The sequence below is a fragment of the Trachemys scripta genome, chromosome 7 (genome assembly GCF_013100865.1).
Source record: "Trachemys scripta elegans isolate TJP31775 chromosome 7, CAS_Tse_1.0, whole genome shotgun sequence".
Lineage (NCBI taxonomy): Eukaryota > Metazoa > Chordata > Testudines > Emydidae > Trachemys > Trachemys scripta.
In genome coordinates this window covers 25156137-25179644 of record NC_048304.1, presented here as the reverse complement: position 1 = coordinate 25179644, position 23508 = coordinate 25156137, and the positions used below count along the sequence as shown (strand labels likewise).

Here is a 23508-nt window from a genome sequence, read left to right as displayed (position 1 = left end):
AGTATCCAGTCCCTACTTATAAAACATTTAAGCACATGCACGTCCTTCAGTGCTTTGTTGAATGGGGATGAAATATGTGCTTAAATACTTTGTTGAACTGAGATCTAAATTCATAAAATACTGTATGTAAGAGACAAATCTTTCTACCAGCCTTCCATTAAGCTACTATAAATACACACACACGAGTCTGTCCAGGATCATCACCATAACTGCCACAAATTTGTATCTTTTTTTGACATGTAATCAAATCATTTTAAAGCATTTGTAGGCAAAACAATTAAATTGCATCCTTTGGAGAAAGTGACTTGCTGTACATGTGTGAGAGCTACAGCAGACATTCATAAACAGTTTCTGCTGCCTCAGCAAATATTAACCTTTCAGTTTAGTTTACAGTATCCCTTTTGGCTGAATTATTATGTGGGAATACCTGTGCCTGAAGAAAATTCCAGCCCAGTTTTCCAATCAAAAGTCAAGGGAATATAAAGATTGTGACCTCCTCTCAGAGAGTGATGCAGTCTTAGGCCTAGTCTACACTTACCGGCTGGTCCGGAGGCACGCCATCGATGTTCTGGGATCGATCCCGGAAGTGCTCACAATCGACGCCGGTACTCCAGCTCGCCGAGAGGAGTATGCGGCGTCGACGGGGGGAGACTTCCGGCCGCGTCTGGACCGCGGTAAGTCCGGACTAAGGTACTTCGAATTCAGCTACGTTATTAACGTAGCTGAATTTGCGTACCTTAGTCCGAAGTCCGGACTAAGTGTAGACCAGCCCTTAGATATAACTCACAAAGGAATAGATGAAAGGATCAATAAACTCTAGTAATACAGGGTTTGCACGAAAAAAAGCAGAGAATTGTATGATTTGTATTTATCTTCCTAAATATTTATTTTTTCCCCCCATTTTACAAAGGAGAAACTGAGACTCAGCAGTTAAGTGACTTGCTCAGGCCAATCACTGACAGAATAATAAGAGAATTTAGGATCTCCTGGCTCCCAACCTTGTGCATAATCCATTAGACCATGTATTTTTTGTTATCTTTCTCCAACCGTACTTATCCAAAATTCACATGTGCAAATTTTCAGTAAAAACCTGGCTTCAGGTGGCTTTTTTTTTTTTTTTTTTAATTCCCATGTAGTGAAAAATGCAGTTAAAAATAAATGCTCTTGCTTCAATTTCACTAAAGTTTTTGACACATGAAAATAGCCAAATTTCACAAGAAAATTCCATTAATATGAATACGTCCCTCAGCTTTAGTTGCCATAAACACCTGATCACTGACACTGCTTTAAATTAGGCAATTTGTACAAATGAAAGTTGTATTTGTGGATGCCTTTAATGGCTTGCAAACTTAAAACCTCCTCTCTATAATTACTTTGCCATAAATCTAATACCAACACTCCTCACATTTTTGAATTTCAAAGTGAATTGTGGTGGGGGTTAGCAGCAGTATATGAGGGGGAGAACATAAACAATAAATAAAAACCCAAACTTACCCCTCTGAAATTCCAGCCTTTCGTGGAAGGAAACAGGGAAAAGTTGTTCTGTTGTTGCCGTTTAGGCCTGAAAGATGAGACAAGGATAGCATTTACTGTTTGCATTTTTAGCCTGGGACTCTCCGGATCAATACTGGGCAAGAGAGGGAGTAGTGTGGGGAAATAGCAACATATGTGCTAAACGGACACCTTAGATTTCCTACTGTTTTGTTTAAACTGGATATATTCCTGACAAATATCTGTTTTCGCTTTAGTTAGTAAACACTATTTTCATATGGTTTGAAAGCCAAAATAAAGAGGCAGCCTTACAAATCTATTAAGACATGGAATTGATTTTTAGCACACATCACCCATAGCTCCCAATGACTTCAACACTACTAAAAGAATCAGACCAGCTGTGCCTTCTTCAGACCATGTCTAAAATTATACCATGAAGAAGATAAAGGCAACTTAACCAACTTTTGCTATCAGTTGACATACAGATCCAAAATGCATTTAAACCAGGCAACATTTACAGTTTCAGTTTATTCTGAACTCCTCTCCTACAATACATACAATTACATATGCCGTTATCTCCGTAAAGTAATCATCACAACCACCACTTTATACTTGTATAGTGCCTTTTATCAGCAAACCTCAAATCGCTTTACAGCGTTGGGCAAGTATTATTGAGATTTTACCAATGAGGAAACTAAAACAAAGGTTAAGTCACCTGCTGAAGTGTAGCAAATCAACAAATTGGTGGCAAATTGAATCCCAGTGTTACTCACATCATCAAGAATACTGCTAGCTGCCATTTATGTTTATAATTTTAAAAATACACTCCAAGATAGATCTTGCTGTCTGGATCACTCAGTGCATTTTGGCTCTGCCTATAATATAAACAACAGTGACAGGGCACCTGTTTCAAATACTGTTGACTTGTGTAGGGTGAGTATGACCTAATCATATTGTGATTGACTTTTAACCTGGCTACATATGATCACCATAGAGCTTCCAACCACATCACAAATGTAAACTACTGTAACTGGGTCAGGGGACCGCCAGATTCTAAACATATCTGACAGTTACATTTTTACATTTCCAGTTAGGTTTGGGTGAGGCAGATTGTTTTGGGATTATTTTGGAACACCACCACCTTTCAATCATGAAGAACACATTATTCAAATAAATAATCACGTACCTATGGGAAAGTAAAGAATTTATGAATTATTTATTCAGTTTATTAAAGCTCTCTCCAAACTTAAAGACATTATACATATTATAAAAAAAAAAGCACATGAACAAACTCCAGGTATTTTAATATCAACAAAAATGTCTCAAGTGCAAGCCAAGTAAAGTTTTGCCCCCTAAGAATCCATAACTCCTACCAATCCGCACAGATATTCTCACCAGCCCAACTTACTCTTACCCTAATGAATATATCCTACAGGGGAAGCCTGATGTTGCAGTATGCCCACAAAGTCAACAAATCCAGACTCTGCTGGACCAAGAGAAAAGGATTTCTCTTTCTAGATGTCTAATTAGCCATCATGCCCTTTTATACAAAGGGGGGCGGGGTGACAAGCAACAAGAACACAAAAAACAACTCAAAATCAGCACAGTAGAAGGCTGCATGTTAGAACTGCCATCCATCCAAGAGAGGAAGGTTGTTCTTGTAGTTAAGGAACTGAACTGAGACTTGAAAGATTTAGGAACAATTCCTGGCTCTGCCACAGAATTCTCGCATGACCCTGGGCAAGTCACTCAATCTCTCTGTGCATTAACGTCCCCTCTCTCTAAAGTGGGATAATATTCCTTTCTGCAACCTTTTGTCTGTCCTGTCTAGAATGTGAGAGACAAGGTGGGTGAGGTAATATCTTCTATTGGACCAACTTCTGTTGCAGAGAGAGACAAGCTTTCCAGACACACAGAGCAGTTCTTCAGGTCTGGGAAAGATAGTCCCAGGGTTACAGCAAAATGCAAGGTGATCTGGCAAAACCTGCAGACATTATCTCCAGGGCTACAATGATCAACACACCTTTCAAAATCCATGGGTCCTATACATGCCTATCATAACATGTCATGTACATCACCCAGTGCACTAAATGCTCCAGTAACAACTATTTGGGCATGGGCGGCAAGTGAACCCCCACTTTGGGGAGTCTAGCCTGCTGGCCCCACCCCTTCCACCTGAGACCCCTCCCACTGCATGCCGGAGCCCTGAAACCCACCCAGCCCATAACAGGAGGAGCCCTGAGGCCTCCCCCCCATGAACAGAGGAGCCCCAGCTCACCAACCCCAGCCCCCCCTCAGCCCCAGCACTGGGCCAGGCCAGGCCAGGCCGCTCCTCCCGCACCAGGCTAGGCTAGCCCGAGCATGGGGCCAGGCCGCTTCCCCCCCACTCCGAGCGCCAGGCTGGGTCGAGTCAGTCCCACCCGAGCACCGGGCCGAGCAGCTGCTCCCCCGCCCCCCAACTGAGCAGCGAGCTGCTCCCCACACCTGAGTGCCAGGAAGAGCCAGTGCCCACCTCCCTGCTCCCCCCCCGACCCGACGGCCCTAGTGCCCAGCTGAGACACCTCACTCCCCCGCCTGCCGCTTGCTTGCAGAGTCCCTCCTCACTCCCCCACCCCTCAGGAGAAGCGACACCACAAACAGTGTGGGGACTGGAAGGGGGAGTGCAGGTAGGTAGGCGGCGGCACCAGGCAGTGGGGAGGGAGGGGAAGGAGCAGGGCCACCGCGGCCCAAGTGTCCCTCTGGGGCGGCTTAGCCTGCCCTGGCCTATTATACCTGCCACCCATGTTCTTGGGTGAAACCAGACAATCACTACACTCTCGAATGAACTCACACAGGAAAATGATAAAAGACAAAAACACCCTATCATCTGTGGGTGAATGCTTTTCACAAAGCTATCACTATATCTGACCTATCAGTCCTCTTCCTCAAAGAAAATCTGCACCACACTTTCAAAAGACAAGACTGGTAGCTTAAATGTATTACTCTGCTGGACACTAAAAATCATGGACTAAACAGACATGCTGGATTTATGGCTTATTACAACATTTTATCACCCATTAACCCCCTTTTTTTGTCCTATGACTGTAGAGGTGTTAAGGGGGCACTCTACCTTGAATGGTCCCTTATAATACATGCTAACTGCTTATGCTAAACAATCTGTTCCACTTTGCCTTTTGCTGTAACTCTGGGAGTAACTTTCCCAGACTGGAAGAAGAGCTCTGTGTAAGCTCAAAAGCTTGTCTCTTTCACTACACCAGCTGGTCCAATAAAAGGTATTACCTCACCCACTTTGTCTCTCCAATATCCTGGAACTGACACAGCTACAACAACAAGAAGTCCGGTGGCACCTTAAAGACTAACAGATTTATTTGGGCATAAGCCTTTGTGGGTAAAAAACCTCACTTCTTCAGATGCATGGAGTGAAAGTTACAGATGCAGGCATTATATAATGACACATGAAGAGAAGGGAGTACCTCACAAGTGGAGAACCAGTGTTGACAAGGCCAATTCAATCAGGGCGGATGTAGTCCACTCCCAATAATAGATGAGGAGGTGTCAATTCCAGGAGAGGCAAAGCTGCTTCTGTAATGAGCCAGCCACTCCCAGTCCCTATTCAAGCCCAAATTAATGGTGTTAAATTTGCAAATTAATTTTAGTTCTGTTGTTTCTCTTTGAAGTCTGTTTCTGAAGTTTTTTTGTTCAAGAACAGTGACTTTTAAATCTGTTATAGAATGTCCAGGGAGATTGAAGTGTTCACCTACGTGCTTTTGTATGTTACCATTCCCGATGTCCAATTTGTGTCCATTTATTCTTTTACATAGGGACTGTCCGGTTTGGCCAATGTACATGGCAGAGGGGCATTGCTGGCACATGATGGCATATATAATATTAGTAGACGTGCAGGCGAATGAGCCCTTGATGGTGTGGCTGATGTGGTTGGGTCCTCTGATGGTGTCGCCAGAGTAGATATGGGGACAGAGCAGGCAACGAGGTTTGCTACAGGGATTGGTTCCTGGGTTGGTGTATCTGTGGTGTGGTGTGTAGTTGCTGGTGAGTATTTGCTTCAGGTTGGAGGGTTGTCTATAAGCGAGGACTGGCCTGCCTCCCAAGGTCTGTGAGAGTGAGGGATCGTTTTCCAGGATAGCTTGTAGATCGTTGATAATGCGCTGGAGAGGTTTTAGCTTGGGGCTGTACGTAATGGCCAGTGGTGTTCTGTTATTTTCCTTGTTGGGCCTGTCCTGTAGTAGGTGATTTCTGGGTACCTGTCTCGCTCTGTCCATTTGTCAATCTACAACAACATTGCTCACTGTGTAGAATGTGAACTGACTCTTACCATGACTATTTACGGCATAAATGGAACCCTGGTTTCAGCAGGGGCTTCTAGTTGCTACCATAATAAAAACAACAAATAATAATGATCATCTCATCTTTTGTTCAGTTTCCTCTTCAAATTTTGACATTTAATTTCCCAGTTGTGAACTGTGCCAGCCCAAAGAGAGTTCCAGAACTTCAGGTACACAGATAGAGTCAACACAGCTCACAATGCTACATACACCACGATTTCTAGAATCAAAGACCTGGCATTGAAAAAGCCCTTTTTCCAGATCCTTTCTATAGTGGCAGTTAAGGTGAAATTTTCAACTCAAGAGCCTCAGCTGGATTGCGACTGCCACATCACATCACACAAGTAACGAGGCATGTGATCATCAATAACTACTTTAAAAAGTAAGTTATTTGTCTAGAAAGTGTTTCACACTCTTCTCTAGGAAGTGGCATACACAGCTGATCCCACAGTAGGAATTCAGGGTGGGATTTTGAAAACTACCAATGGACTTTCAACAGGACTTGTGCTCCTAAATCACTTAGACCCTTCTCAAAACTCCACCCTTACGCCATATTTCTACACATTTCTTCAACATTTTAATGCTAATATCCCATAAGTTTTCCCTTTTCTCTTGCCTTCCTTATCACAAAGAACAGACCATTAGTTCTATTTTAATTCAGTATGTGGAAAACATAAGACACTTCATCTTAAGCAAGTATGGCATGATTTATATAGTTAAGACAACAATTACAAGGGAAAAGAAAAACTTAAAAATAAAAACAAGTCATTTATATCCATCCCTGCAATCATCACTGTAACAAGAGCTTGAAACTCTGCAATGAGTGATATAAATTTGACATGCCTATTAATCTACCGGGGCTCTGAACTGAAGACCATCAATTAGCGCAATTCTGTTATCAGCCTGTAACTTTCAACTAAGTTGAAAGCATCCAATACCATATGGACAACAGCCAGAAAAGTTTTTATAGAATAAACTAGATACTTAATCTACGTTTTGCCAATTTTCACCCCTCTTCTGCACCTTTACTGGCTTACAAATCAGCACATCAGTTTCTTTTGGTTAGAATGAACCACTCTAATATACATTCATAATGGAACACCAGTTCCTTTCTTTCTCCACAATCATGCTGTTATCAGAGATCCCTAATAGAACAGCTCAGTGAAAGAAAAGTCTTACCAAAAGGAGCTTTAAATTAACAAAGTAATGAAACATGTGAAGACATGGTTTGTTCTTCTGACACCAAAGTAATTACTAATTTTTCATGGTCTGGTACACACTGAGGGTGTAACAAAATTCTCTATAAATTGTTTTTCCTCCAATTTGTGCTCTTATAAGCAGCAGAAATCAGATGGAGGTAATTACACTGAAAGACTACAGTTATCACTTTAAGCATTAAGCTTCCTTAACCAACTCCCTCAAGGACTGACCCTTCCACTGTTAGGGAACTGACTTCCCCATTTTCTGTTCCATTTATAGTATACAATACCAGATTAATCAGCATTATGTGGCTTATTATTTCAAAAGGCTGACTGTCGTATATATAGAAACCACTTTCAGACACGCAGAAAGTAGCCAAACTCCACTTATAGTAGAGAAAAGACCAAATCAAACCCTGGATCATAACTTTGGGGAGGTAAGGGAGAGAAGAGGTATCAAAATGCAAGATGAAATTTGAGTTTCACAAGTTTTTTTTTTAAATAATGGGCCAAACCAAACCTGAACTACAAAATGTCTAAAATTTAAAGCTGAAATCAAATTTTGCAGCTTTAGCCTATTCCTAAATTATAGTGAAGCAGAATGCACATCCCAGATTGCTTCAATCTATCTCCAGTGAGAAAATGCAATTCTCAAGAGCAAAGTCCTGTTTGCAGCCTTCAAACTGGGCCTTTAGTGTGTTGGAGTCACTTCTATCCTGCAATTCCTCTATCCATCTAGAAATTTTTGCTGGAGTTTGCCTAAACAAATACTGAAGAGTGCAAGAGAGATTTAAAATCCATCTAATTAAAGTATAATGTTCTGGTCTATATTCCGCAGGATAGGTCCATCAACGCCATTCACTCATGAGACCAAAAGGAAGAGCTAAATTAAAAGGTACGCACAGTGGAAAATATATGATTTAAAAGGAGACAGAATGAAGCTGAAACAGATATTATAGAAAGGGTTTTCCAGGTGGCAAGAACAAGCGAGAGGAAGGTTCTTGCATTATATGTGATGAAACTGACACCCTATGAACATCTAAAGTAGATTATGGCATGAGACAAAGGGGAAGGATACTTCAGATAGGAATTCTGCTCCAACGTTTCTTACAACAGAAATTCCCTCCAGATTAGAATACAAAGTATTTGTTGTAAATGGAATTAAAAAAAAAAAAGATTTAAATCCAGTAGTGTAATTGAGGGTAACTCGAGTAAACTGAGTATACCCACTTCTCATTTGGGGAATAAGGATTTTAGTTTAGGGGTAGTTTACCTGCCCCCCCCCTTTTATTTTTTACACTACTACACCACTGTTTAAATCCAACCTCCCACAGTGTACAGTTTTTAGAGTATTAAAAACAAAGAAAATAGTTAGGATTTGTAGGAAGCAGGGGCGGCTCCAGGCACCAGCGCACCAAGCGCGTGCCTGGGGCGGCAAGCTGCGGGGGGCGCTTGCTGGCCGCTGTGAGGGCAGCAGTCAGGCTGCCTTCAGCGGCATGCCTGCGGGAGATCCGCCGGTCCTGCAGTTTCGGCGGCAATTCGGCAGCAGGTATGCTGAAGGCGCGGGACCGGCGGACCTCCCGCAGGCATGCCGCCGAATCCGCATTACCAGCGGACCTCCCGCAGGCATGCCACCGAAGGCTGCCTGACTGCCGTGCTTGGGGCGGTAAAATACATAGAACCACCCCTGGCAGGAAGCTCTTTAGGCACTGTGTTGGGCAAACCTCAAATGGTTCAGTTTGGTTCAGGTAAGCATCAGAAGTTCAGAAAAATAGAAAGTTTCTGTCATAGTTACAGAGCTAGCTACACCATTTTCTCCTCCTTGGTCTCTCCAAGTGCACCTCCTTAGATAATAGGCCAAGGGTGGCCAACCTGTGGCTCCGGAGCTGCATGCGGCTCTTCAGAAGTTAATATGTGGCTCCTTCAATAGGTGCTGACTCCGGGGCTGGAGCTACAGAGCCAACTTTCCAATTTGCTGGAGGGTGCTCACTGCTCAACTCCTGGCTCTGCACCAGGCCCTGCCTCCACTCCACGCCTTCCTGCCCCCTTCCCCGAGCCTGCCACGCCCTTGCTCCTCCCCCCTTCACCCGCCCCGAGCCTCCCGCACACTGTGAAACAGCTGATCATGGTGAGCGAGAGGCATGGGGAGGGAGTGGGAGGTGCTGATTGTCGGGGCTGCCGGCAGGCAGGCAGGAGACCTTGGGAGGGAAGGGCGGGAGCTGATGAGGGGCTGCTGACGTATTACTGTGTCTCTTTGGCAATATATATTGGTAAATTCTGGCTCCTTCTCAGGCTCAGGTTGGCCACCCCTGTAATAGGCCATGAACCCTTACCATTTCTGGAGTGGAACCCCACAATTCTTCTTTTAGACTGAGTCCCCTGGCTACTGCACCCTGTGTAACACCCATGATTATTTAGCAGGCTCAATTGGGTGCAGTGCCTACACGTCTTCCATTCAGGAGCTTGTAACCAGTGATGAATACAGTGATCCAGAACAGCTCTCTCAAAACAACATAACCTTGTATCTTAACAGTAGGAACAAAACATAATGTAAAAGTAAAAATAATTTTCAAACAAACAACAGTCTATATGCATGTCTAGTTTTCTCTAAGCCTCACCACCCTGTGGTTGTGACCCAAGCAGATTTTGCTTCTTCAGATCCTGCAGTAGTGTCTGCATAATGAAGGAGGGAATGATCTTTTTATTTTTTTTAAAAATTAATAATATCAATTAATTTAAAATTAATATTGTTTGACATTATCTTACCTGGCTACATGGAATCAAAGCAGGCTCTTGGGGGAAACAAACAGAAACTGAAGCAAAGATAAGATACACCACCAGACAGAATACTACGGGTGCTTAGGGGAACAATAGAAGAGCTATTAATTGGAAAATGCCCACATACCGGGCTAGCAGATTAATTTTTCACAGGCCTGAACCTAGGATAAAAGGGGCATAAAACCAAAGACCCCAGCCTAGATAGGGAGTGGACACAGTGAGAGGCAGCAGTTACTTGGGGAATGGGGAAGAGATGCTGTGAGTGAGAAAGAGCAATCTTCAAAGGGACAGAGGTAGCTGAGCTAAATGGAAATTACCAAAACCTGCAAGGTGCACCCAAATGTGTACCGTCTATTGTATTGACTTTTTAACTGTTTAGTCTCCTTTTGATCATTTAGCTCTCAAATTTGGCCAAACAAGTCTTGCAAATTAGCTGGAGCCTGGAAGTAGCATCTTCTCAGCGTAATAACTCAGACATTGTTTCTTACTGCTTTTGAAAGTTTAAGAGGAGATTATTTATCTAGCAACTGTGTTGCTTTCTTCCTACTTTTCTAACAACCCTGATATTGAAATAAATCAACACAGGTATAAAGTAAATCTTCTAATCATCCAATATAGTCATACAATAACTATCCCAATAACCAGGTTGCATACAAGATCCATAAACCCGGAAACCCTGGACGCCCCATCATCTCAGGCATTGGTACTCTGACAGCAGGATTATCTGGCTATTTGGACACTCTCCTCAGACCCTATGCTACCAGCACTCCCAGCTATCTTCGAGACACCACCGACTTCCTGAGGAAACTACAGTGCATTGACATTCTTCCTGAAAACACCATCCTGGCCACCATGGATGTAGAAGCACTTTATACCAATATTCCACATGAGGATGGACTACAAGCTGTCAGGAACAGTATCCCTGATGAGGCCACAGCAAGCCTGGTGGCTGAGCTTTGTGACTTTGTCCTCACCCACAACCACTTCAGATTTGGGGACAACTTATACCTTCAAGTCAGTGGCACTGCTATGGGTACCCGCATGGCCCCACAGTATGCCAACATTTTTATGGCTGACTTAGAACAACGCTTCCTCAGCTCTCGTCCCCTAGTGCCCCTCCTCTACTTGCGCTACATTGATGATATCTTCATCATATGGACCCACGGAAAGGAGGCCCTTGAAGAATTCCACCTGGACTTCAACAATTTCCACCCCACCATCAACCTCAGCCTGGACCAGTCCACACAAGAGATCCACTTCCTGGACACTACAGTACAAATAAACGATGGTCACATAAACACCACCCTATACCGGAAACCTACTGACCGCTATATGTACCTACATGCCTCCAGCTTCCATCCAAGACACATCAGACGATCCATTGTCTACAGCCAAGCCCTAAGATACAACCGAATTTGCTCCAACCCCTCAGACAGAGACAAACACCTACAAGATCTTTATCAAGCATTCGTAAAACTACAATACCCACCTGGGGAAGTGAGGAAACAGATTGACAGAGCAAGACGGGTACCCAGAAATCACCTACTACAGGACAGGCCCAACAAGGACAATAACAGAACACCACTGGCCATCACATACAGCCCCCAGCTAAAACCTCTCCAGCGCATTATCCACGACCTACAACCTATCCTGGAAAATGATCCCTCACTCTCACAGACCTTGGGAGGCAGGCCAGTCCTTGCTTACAGACAACCCCCCAACCTGAAGCAAATACTCACCAGCAACTACACACCACACCACAGAAACACCAACCCAGGAACCTATCCCTGTAGCAAACCTCGTTGCCTACTCTGTCCCCATATCTACTCTGGCAACAGCATCAGAGGACCCAACCACATCAGCCACACCATCAGGGGCTCATTCACCTGCACATCCACTAATGTCATATATGCCATCATGTGCCAGCAATGCCCCTCTGCCATGTACATTGGCCAAACCGGACAGTCCCTCCGCAAAAGAATAAATGGACACAAATCGGACATCAGGAATGGTAACATACACAAGCCAGTAAGTGAACACTTCAATCTCCCTGGACATTCTATCACAGATTTAAAAGTCACTGTCATTGAACAAAAAAACTTCAGAAACAGACTTCAAAGAGAAACAGCAGAACTAAAATTCATTTGCAAATTCAACACCATTAATCTGGGCTTGAATAGGGATTGGGAGTGGCTGGCTCACTACAGAAGCAGCTTTTCCTCTCCTGGAATTGACACCGCCTCATCTATTATTGGGAGTGGACTACATCCACCCTGATTGAATTGGCCTTGTCAACACTGGTTCTCCACTTGTGAAGTAACTCCCTGCTCTCCATGTGTCAGTATATAATGCCTGCATCTGTAGCTTTCACTCTATGCATCCGAAGAAGTGAGGTTTTTACTCACGAAAGCTTATGCCCAAATAAATCTGTTAGTCTTTAAGGTGCCACCAGACTCTTTGTTGTTTCAGGTTGCATACAGAATTCATAAATTATTACAGACCGAATCCATTACCTTCACATTTTCCAACATGGGACTGTATGGCCAAATACCTAGTAGAAAGCTGGGCATTGTCAAAATAGTAAGGTTAGGGGGAAGAGACAGACGATGGATAGAGAGACTGGAGGAAGTCGAGAATGCTGCTTTCCTCCTGAAGCCAGCTCCACAGCTACATGCTGCAAAAGTTTGTAAGTAATAAGCTAAAGATGATTCATTAGTATTGCCTTAAGTGCATATATAAAGGTGCTAACATAATAGGAATTTACTATAAATGCCAATTGTTTTGCACTGTGGGATATTAGATTTAAAATAAAAAGGCATGCAAATAAAGCTCATTTAAATATAATGATATTGTGAGCAAAATAACATTCTCTCCTCTGCTATTTGCAGTACAGTAGACACAGTAATTCAAAATTAACTTGCATTAGCATAATGTCTTGTCATGAAACAAAGAGAATTACTGATACCTACTTCAAGTGCTTTTTGCAGAAATAGCATTGTGCAATTCCATGTTTATTGTATATCACTGACACCACATCTAATTTGCTCCACTTATAAGTATGAAGCTTCCTGAGGTTTTCCCCCTTACTTGTCAGCCCTCCTAACTCAGTCTTGAATCTGAAAGTCATACTGGGTTCTTTCCTTCTCACATATCACCATTAGCCATAAAAATTCTGCCAGTTAAATTCTGTCCTCATTTGCATTCTACATTCCCATTCCATTCAATTGAGGCTACAAATATGTAAGTGGGGGTGAACTTGCCCACACCACTGGAACCTAATCTGCATTTGCTGATGATGCACCAGTCAGAATAGAAGCCAGCTCCCACTCCAATAACTACCACAGGAATTAAAAAACTGTATGTTTGTCACTAAAATGTGCAGATATTACTGTGAATAGACAACAAGGAATATAGCTGCTGATTAAAAAGGTATTGTTTTTACATCATCACTTCTTAGGACAGAGATCAGATTAACAAAGAATTTAATGAGAACTATTGCTTAGTGTTTTCCTGTGCACCTTTTCTGTACTCTGGGGCCTAATATTATCATATTGAAAGGTGGAAAAGGAGAAAGGAATTTTAAAATGACACTTAGCAGGAAGATGTGCTGCCTGTCTTAAAGCATAATGATGTGGTAACATGAAGGATTTAATTGTGGTTTAAATTATACATTTGACACCTATACCTGATCTTGCAGTCTTTCCACATGTAGAATCAGCACTGACTGCAATAGCATTCCATATATAAACCACAAATTAGTTTTGTGTTTCTTGTTACCTATTTAAAAAGACACAGCTGCTACATCTGTTTGAAGATGAAAGTGGGGCTTGCATACTGATCTACATAGATACCATGCAGATAATAGAGGAGGAGTTCAAACAATCTAAGAGTCAAGCTCCTTTGGAAAGTAAAAATTCTTTTCAAACAGCTAATCTTTGGCAAAAATAAAGGTTGTTTCTACAGCTGTGAATATTTTAATAGCATACTGTTAAATAATAAGACTGACTATTGAGAACATTGATGTAAAAACTATCCCCTGAAATATCAATTGCTAGCAACTCATCAAAAAGTGTAAAACAAAATACTTTTCATAAGAGTAAATTTATTTTTAAAATACTGGTATATATTCATATTCTTGATTTAAACAAATTTTCAAAAGGGATTTACCTGGTGAAGACAGATATGCAAGAGCATTTTTAGGCATACTAATTCAACTGGAGTTTAATCTGCTGATGTTGTACATTACAAGTAATAATAAATCAAAGTACTTTTGGAATTCACTTAAAAAACTGTTTCTAAGGCAAAATATCCTCTAAGTGCAATTTTTTAAACTATTCTTTTGTTTTAAATGCCTGTATGACTAACTCATAGAAAAAAAAATAAGCATAATATATTTAGGAATTACATCCTTGTGTGCATTTGCGATTGTGATTTTGAAATTTACGAAAGTATTGTGGTTCTCTTCATTCCACTCTTTTTCACTCAAAGGATGGACAGTCACATTTTGCTCTGACAACACTGTGACGTTGCACTCCATATACTTTATGAAAATATTCTTATGAATGTGAAGATAATGCAACTGAAATATGCTTTATGCAAAAGGTCTCTTGTAAGGTATCATTATGAAGCTTATAAACTACTGAGTGTGTTCATCCTATTTGTATGCAACTATCATTCTTGTACCTGAAGCTAGAAATATGAAGTATAACTCTGAGGTCTTATTGTAATTATGCAAAGTGTGGGCCCTTGATGGTGGTTTAAAATCTTGATGGCTCCCATTGATTAGAAGAATTGGTTGTAAATGGTTTATTTACCTGCAAGCCTTCCTGTGTCTGTGTGGGCCAGCCCGTGGGTAATGAAGAATGAGGTCTGGCAAGACATGTGACCATGTCACATGATACTGGAATCCGTCTTAAATCTGGTACCTTTCCATTTAGAAGGAGGTGTGGGGACCCAGAGACAAAAGATTCCTGCCTTTTGCCAAAGCTATAAAAAGGGGGTGGAACAGAAGAAAGGGGGCTGCCAGTCATGAGATAGCCCCTGTTTTCCACCTATGATGTCTGCTGGAACTAACAAGAACTGTACCAGGGGAAAGGATTGGGCCCAGACTAGGAAGGAGTCTAGTCTGTGAAAGAAGCTTATTGGAACATCTCTGAGGGTGAGATATTATCTGTAATTAGGCTTAGACTTACGTGCTTTTGCTTTTATTCTGCTTGGTGACTTACTTTGTTCTTTCTGTTATTACATGGAACCACTTAAATCCTACTTTTTATACTTAATACAATCACTTTTGTTTATTAATGAACCCAGAGTAAGTGATTAATACCGGGGGGAGCAAACAGCTGTGCATCTCTCTCTATCAGTGTTATAGAGGGCAGACAATTTATGAGTTTATCCTGTATAAGCTTTAAACAGATTTATTTGGGGCTTGGATCACATTGGGAGTTGGGTGTCTGGGTGTTGGAGTCAGGTAACCTGCAGAGCTATTTTCACTTAAAGCCTGCAGCTTTGGGGGCGTGGCCCGGACCCTGGGTCTGTGTTGCAGCAGGCTAGCATGTCTGGCTCAACAAGGCAGTATTCTGGAGTCCCAAGCTGGCAGGGAAAACGGGCTCAGAGGTAATCTCAGCACCTCAGGTGACAGTCCCAAGGGGATCTCTGGGACCGAACCGTCACGAACACCTACAAACACAATTTATTTGCAGCAGGGTTTTCACAAGCCTAACAGAGCAGAATATGGCCCATAAAATTTAGGTCTCTGTCCTACAGACCTGAATTCCCTCAACTCCCATAAGAGTTAGTGTGAGTTGTGGGTACACAGCCCTTCATAAGAGTCCATTCAGTATAGCAAGATTGGGTTCTAAATGCTTAAAAATAAACAAAATTATTCACTGAGAGTGGGAGAGGGATTTTTAGCAGCATATGCTGACATACCAAATATTAACATAACATTTTTAGGCTGCAGTGTCAGAAAACATTAAGCAAGAAATTAAATAGGAAAACAGCCTCTGAGAGTCTGGATCTATGCAAATGAAAAACTGAATCAGTGAACCAGATACAGTCAACAGTGAAACAAGACTTACACCTACTGTTGTTCCACAATATACTTATTTACATCATGAATCAATGCATAGCACTGTAAAATATCCTGACTCCAGATTACCAAAGAAACCACAACATCTTTTTCCATTTTTGCATTTGATTAATTTCTTGTAAAAATAGAGTATTTTCAAGATGTTGTCTTCTGAAGGGAACACTTTTGAAGATCAAAAGGGAGATTTAGGTTTTGATGTAAAAATTGTCAAAGCCCCCTATTGACATAGCATTTCAGCTGCTGAAGAAATATGGACCTGATTTAAAGTTTTAAGGCATTTTTATTCTGAAGTTTTAACTACTGCAAATTAGTGTGATCAATTACAGTTGATATAAAACACTGAAAAGCATCTGTGTGATAAATGTATATAAGCCCCTACCCAAAACTGAAATAGAGATTTCATGGCTGCTAGCCAACAGAAGTCAACCAGCCTCACTAGGTATACAGCCATAGAGGTCAAGCCTTGGTCCCAAGTGCTATCCCAGAGATTAAATTAGCAGATATAAATACTTCTGCTGATGCTGTAAATTGAGGATGGATTCAGCTAGGGAATAGTTTTTAAAGGGTCTATATTAATTTTTCTACTGAAAACGTCACTTTTGGATTTCCAAACTTTTCACCAGCAATATTGTATTAATGTTATTGGGGATTTGTTTAGTTTTGTTTGTTTTTGTTTTTTTAAATACTAAGAGCAGTTTTGTGTCCATGGAACAGAAAAGGATTGAGAGGATTAGCAGTTTGGCTAAACAGAAACAGCCTAGAATTATTCCTATACAGTTTAAAAAATGTTGGGAGGAAACAGAGCAGCAACATTTATATTCATTTGTTCAGTTGCTGTGTCATTGTGCGTCTGTGAAGCAGCTATATTTTTATGAATAAAGCAACAATTTGTTTTAAAAGTGTTGCTAATTTTCATGTTAAGATCAAATGTATGGACAACATCCTGTGTGCATGATAAAAACATCCAACGGCATTGCTTAAATGGCCACCTGTCACGAGAACACCAGAGGAAAAACCTCCAGGAAAAAAAACACAACAGTATTCAAATTCAAGGAAACAGAATTCATCCCATGTTGTTTTCAAACAGAATAAGCCCTCAGTAAAAACTAATGGTCGGAAATATATTGCAGTTCAGCCAAATAAATAGTGTTGTTATTGATGGTTTCCAGAGAAACTTCTTAAATCTTTAAGGAAATCACTTCAAGTTCCATCTCATCACATCCATGATAAAGAAAACAGGAGGTAGCTTTCATAGGATGTTATTTGTTTTTTGAACCCATGTCATCTGGCTTCATTTTAGATGAAACTATACATTGTCATGCTGACAAACAAAACTGTGGTTTTCACTCTGCAACTATTATAAATTATTTACTTGGAAATGCTAAAAATCGAGATCAAAATTACACAAATATTATTCATTTTGAAGAAGGTGATCCAATATTATTTTAAAATTCCTTTACTGCTTATTTTCTTGCTCCCTTATTTTGAATCTTTATTTATTTTTCCCGCATTGTATCTTCCATTTGGGATATGGAAGGCTGCAAGATAGATTTGTATGAAACACCAAATAAGACTGTTTCAACATTTTAACTTCAATCACCTTAGTAGACGTTTTCACAAGTACTGTAATGTAAAAGACATTTTTTGTCAATCTTTCAAAGGATACTCTATGCTACTTTTTTATAGCTGGTCGTTAGAGACATGGCATTACGCCAGTCAGTCAAGGAAGGAGACTTGCTTTGATAAAATGTAATCAATTAAAAGCAGATAGTTGCTTTCAAAATATTTTTCACTGAGAAAAATTGTTGCATAAAGGAATATTTTTATAGCTAGCATGACTATAACATGCCATACTTCTTCTTTGCAAACAAACAAAGACTTAGTCTAATTCTAGGAAAGTTACAAGTCTATCAGCGCTGAGAACTAAAAAACTAATTTTCCAAGTGACTGTGGCCTTGTCAATAATCTTTAATTCTGATATGTGGTAACCACCTGCTAAGAAGGTGAAAGATACCCCCATAATTTAATGTCTAAACTAGCCCTGCATTCAGACTTTCCAGAGCAGGGAATTGTAGAAACTAGGCCAAATTCCATTTAGCTGCTTTGTAAATTATCATCCAATAATAGATATGTAGAATCTTACTAAGTGCTTGATGTGTAAGCTGCTGAGCACATTCCTACCTAAGTACATGAGCAATAAAATGAGGCCAAGAGTATTAAGTGCTAGAGCTGGTTGGAAGTTTTCAACTAATGTTTTTTCATTGGCAAATGCGGATGCATTCAAACCAAGTCTTTCCAGTGAAAAGTTTCTGTTCTGACAAATTTTTCAATTTGAAAAGGTTTGGGAGAAAAAAGTTTCAAATTTATCAACATGAAATTTTTTGACATTTTCTAAACAAATCTCTGGTCTTCTGGTTCAAAATGGCTTTTTGATTCAAAATGTAGCTAAATATAGTAAAAAAAATCAAAATGGTTGAAATTTAAACAAAACGTTTCAACTGACCCTTAATTAATTCCCTCCCTCCCCCCAAGATTTCAACATTTCGGCCTGATTCAGGAAAGGAAAAAAATTCAAAATCTCAAAAATTTTCACAGGACAGGAAAACCGTTTCCCACCTAGCTCTGTTAAGGACCTTACCAAATCAAACCCTAAATGTAATTCACTTAATATCTCAATTTGATCTCAGTACCAAAATCAAGAGGATGAGAGGTCAATGTTTTATTCATTTGGCCTCTCAGCATCACTAGATATAAATAAACTGTGCTATACTTAAAGAATTAAAGGAATCCTCACAGCTGAAACATCTTTAGACAGACATTCCTAGTATCTAAGCATGTCAAACAACAAATGCTTTTCTCTGATAAGCAACCAGTATGTTAGATTTTGTTTCAAACTAAGTTTTGAAACATTTCATTCATATCATGTGCTACAAATAGAACTATACATTTCTAATTTATCAAAAATTAAGACACTGAATCAAAGTTCGAAGCTTTACTTATTATATAAATGAATTGAATTCATCAGTGTCCAACGGTATAACACTTAGATTTACCAGGAGAGTTGACTGGCAAATATTTCATTACACTTGGATCATTGGGCAGTCTGTTTGTTCCAAGAAGTCAAATTAAATGTAAATATTGAGCTGAATTCATTCCTCATTTACGTTGTGCAATATCAGTGAAATTATACAGGTGTAAGTGAGAGCAGACACTGGTCCAAGAGATTTAGAAACCCTGTTTTCCACTACATTTCATAATGTTGTGGCCTTCCTGTTATCTACATTTGCTCTCAATGTACTACATCTTTAAAAAGAACATGGAATACTTGTGGCACCTAACACATTTATTTGAGCATAAGCTTTGTTAGTCTCTAAGGTGCCATAAATACGTCTCGTTCTTTTTGCTTTTTGATACAGACTTGTAGGGATATTAAAGATGGTACTAACAGTGATTCCCCCAAGTGACAGTGACCCCCCAATAATTTGTCCCCCACACTTTAAAATCCAACAGTTTCACCAAGTACAAAAATCTCTTGGGTCTTCTGTTAAAACTTGTAAGCTACTGTCTGTAGAAACTATTGATTGTATCTATCCTGTGAAAGATATTTTATTACTATGTAAAACTTACAAACAAGTTAATTGACTTTGTCTTGAAATAATTGATACAATGTAAACAAACACTATAAGCCGTTAAGTGACTTTCACTTCATTGTAACAGCAAGGGCTCCTAGACCCACACCCTCTGTGATTAAAGGGCCGGGAGTCTCAAATGAATTAGCACACACCCCGAAAGTGGTGGAGACAGTAAATTAAAATATAGTTAAGATATGGAATGTATGTTGATGAATGCTTGATGTACACGAATGGTTAGGGAGGTGCCAGCCTAGAAAGGGAATATCCATCGGCCGAAGAACGTGTCAAGTGGATGAACAGACAACCCCCGGAGGGTAAACTGGGATCCCCCCCATCACCTGGAAGGATGAAAAACACAAACTTTGGACAGTTTGGAGCCACCAGGAATGTGTCCAGAAATGTGCCATCTCCTGAGTCAGCAACAGCAGAATGAAACAGCTTCCATAGACTAACATAGGAATTAAATCCTATAAGAATGGACTCTCAAGACAGATGACTTTGAGTCTCTGGTTCTGCTGCCAACCTCCAGGAGCATCAGGTGCACCTGACACAGACTCGGCTCCATCCTCATGACCAAGATACCTGGCCAGTAACTTGGCATGAGCAACTTCTAGGCTGGTAACTATAACACCTATACAGAACTTGAATGAATGATTGTGTGAATGAATCTACATATATGTGTGTGTGTATAAGGAATAAGTAGTGATAGGAATAACTAGTCAAAACAACCTTGTTTACTTTTATCTTTTGCTTTATCATTATATTTACAATAAATGTGGCATCTTTGCCTTACCCCTCTTAATAAGATCCTGCTGGTTTTTATTCTATTGGTATAACAGATTAACATGGCTACCACTCTGATACATCTTTAAAACAACTTGACGGTATATTTTTAGTACTGAATTTTTCATGCCCCATTTTTTATAATAACTTGGGATTCTGTCTTGCAGTCCACATGCAGACAAAACTTCCAGTGACTAACAAATCAAGCTGTAAAATACATTCAAGTTAAAACAAAAAATCTATGTCCATGTGGTAAACGTTGGATTGTTTTCCTCTTTGTTTATATTACTTCAACTTCCATTCAGAATAAAGCGACTACATGAACAAAAGCCTGTTTGAATGTGCGACACACTGATTTTTAACAACACTTTCAATATATACAATATTGTTTGATACCAGAACATCTCTGCTTGCGCCCATTGTTGACTGATGTCAGCACAGTTCTAGGAATGGTACTGGTTAATGTATGCCTGCTGAATCAACACAGAACGATGAAAATAGATTTTATGGGCCATTTAAGAGTAGCCACCAGAATTAATGAATACTGATCCCTGCCATGTGACTTTTGTAACCATAGTCGGTCATGTGACTGGGTCAGGAAATAAAGATCAGCCTCTTAAATACCCTTATTACAGAAGACTAGTGTTATCTATTAAATTATAATTTTTGAATGACTATTTACTTATTTATACATACATCCTATATATTTAGCATCTGAATGTTTCTTTCAAAATTATCACATCTTTAACAAAATTTTAGGCCTGAACAGTTTGATAATCTCTCTGAATCCACATAGGTAATAGGAAAGACTTCATATAGTATATATTCTGTAACCAAATATTTAATAAGAGCATTTAGATCTTTATCAGGAGAATGACCATGCTGCCTAGTAAATAAGTTATTTTTGTCTATTTACATCAGTTACATCATTATCTCTGAAGGGATATTTTCAATAACTTAAATTGAGATCAGCAAAATGTTTTCAGTAATTTGTCATCATTCACAGCTGGGCGCCTGTGGGAACATTTCTTGCATCAGTGTTACCATAGCAATTACTATAGAAACCTCTGAATGCAGTGGAGTAAAACCAGATGAAACTATAGCTCCCATGAAAGCTCCATTCAGAATATCAATTCAGAACAGAAAACATTCAGTTACCTAACCTTCACCATTACCAAGTTGTGTTTTACAATCTCTCCTATATAAATTTACCAGTTACATTACAGCCTATTATATTTATTTCATACTAACATCAACTCTAAAAAGCATGCAAGAATACATTGCTAACAAGAATTTAGTTAAGACTATATTGTAGTGTATTCACAAAATAATATTGCATTAATGCTAGTGATGGCACTAAAATACACACTTTGGATCAGGGACAAAACATTTTGAGTTTGGAGGTGTGAGATTGGATCCTGGCTCTTGAAACAGTCTCAGATCATTTTAAAAACTTTTAAAACCAAGAGATCATTTAGGACAGAGGTGGGAAAACTACAGCCCATAAGCCATTTTAAGCCGGCCCACGAGCGCCGCTGGGGAGTGGGATCTGGGACTCGGCCCCACTCTGGCGCTCCAGTTAAGGCGCAGGTTGGGGACTGCACCACGCTGCTCCCGGAAGCTGCAGCATGGCTCCTCTCCGGCTCCTATGCACTCCAATGGCCCCCTCCGGTGCTCCAAGGGGAGCTGAAGGGGCGGTGCCTGCAGATGGGGCAGCGTGCAGAGTCACCTGGCCACGTCTCTGCATAGGAGCCAGAGAAGGGACGTGCCACTGCTTCCGCGAGCCACTTCCTGCACCCCGAGCCTCTCTCATGCCCCAACCCCCTGCCCCAGCCCTGATCCCCCTTCTGCTCTCCAAATCGCTCGATCCCAGCCTGAAGTACCCTCCTGCACCCCAAACCTCTCATCCTCAGCCCCACCCAAGAGCCCACACCCCCGGATGGAACCTGCACCCCTTCCTGCACTCCAACCCTAATGTTGTGAGCATTCATGGCCCGCCCTACAATTTCTATTCCCCGATGTGGCCCTCAGGCCAAAAAGTTTGCTCACCTCTGATCTAGGAGATGAGAAATTAGTTAAAAGTGGCTAGTAACAGATGCTTCAAGAGAATGTAGTGCATTTACCACCATAACAAACAACTATGGATTGACCTCCCAATGACAGAAGTTTTCTTACCTCTATCATTTAGAGGTAGGCCTGTGGCCTGAAGCATGAAGATTAATATTCTTTATATATTATATCTTATTGATGTTAAGTCTTGTTATCCATGTAAACATTTCATTCTTTTGGAAACCTACTAAAACTTTTGGCCTGAATGATACTTTGGAGCAGTGAGTTCCACAGGTTAATTATGCGCTACATGAAAACAAGTTTTCTTTATCAGTTTCAAATTCTTTACTGTAGATAAGAAGTCTAGCTTAAGCTTTTATTTAACTTTGCAAAGTCATAATGCTGTCTATTAGAGTGTGGTTTTTTCCTAGGACAACAGACTATTTTTGTAATTCTTCTTTATAAAACATAGAATGTGTTTTCGGCATTCAGTCTTAACACAGGAGCACATAGGAGCCCTTCACGTTTTAACATTCCCTTCACTGTAAATTAAATATTTTCCCACAAAGTTCAGTTGTACAATAGTGTCTCAACATTTTATTGCCAATCTATTTTTAGTGCACACTTCTGGTTCCAAAGACTTAATATACAACCATTTGACAATCAAAGTAAAGTACTGTAGGTTCTCTATCACCAAAAGGAAATATTTTTATTAGCAATTAAATCATAAAGCAATACTATGAAATTTGGAGATGTCATCATACCATGGACTCAATTAATAAGTTTGCAGATTCTTATGGTCTTCAATACTTTTATATCAATTAGCTCTAAATTTGTGAATTTCACTCACAACCATATCATAAACCCCTCACTTACACACGTGAACACCTAAAAGAGTAACCCTATGATATTGTGAGATTTTAAAAGGACAATATTGTTATGGCAGGAGTCACTGGGTGGTGTTGTTACACTACCAGAGAAGCAGATCACATCATGGAATGGGACACACAAATACTCTGAGAGAACCTGCTTCAGTACAGAAACAAAATCCTCTGATCACACACCCCTAGTTGTCACCTATCACCCCACATTGGAACCCATACAGGATATCATCAAACTACAATCCATATGGGACTCCATCC

The 23508-nt window shown here is 40.4% G+C and overlaps 1 protein-coding gene across 3 annotated transcripts in view; it reads right to left on the bottom strand.

The window, feature by feature from the left end:
- Window positions 1-23508, bottom strand: part of ARHGEF3 (Rho guanine nucleotide exchange factor 3) — a 268433-nt gene that overhangs the window by 185784 nt on the left and 59141 nt on the right. For all 3 annotated transcript variants that reach the window (XM_034776302.1, XM_034776298.1, XM_034776299.1), the window contains exon 3: window positions 1495-1561. In XM_034776302.1, the coding sequence (XP_034632193.1) occupies window positions 1495-1561 (67 nt within the window). The remainder of the gene's footprint in view (window positions 1-1494; window positions 1562-23508) is intronic.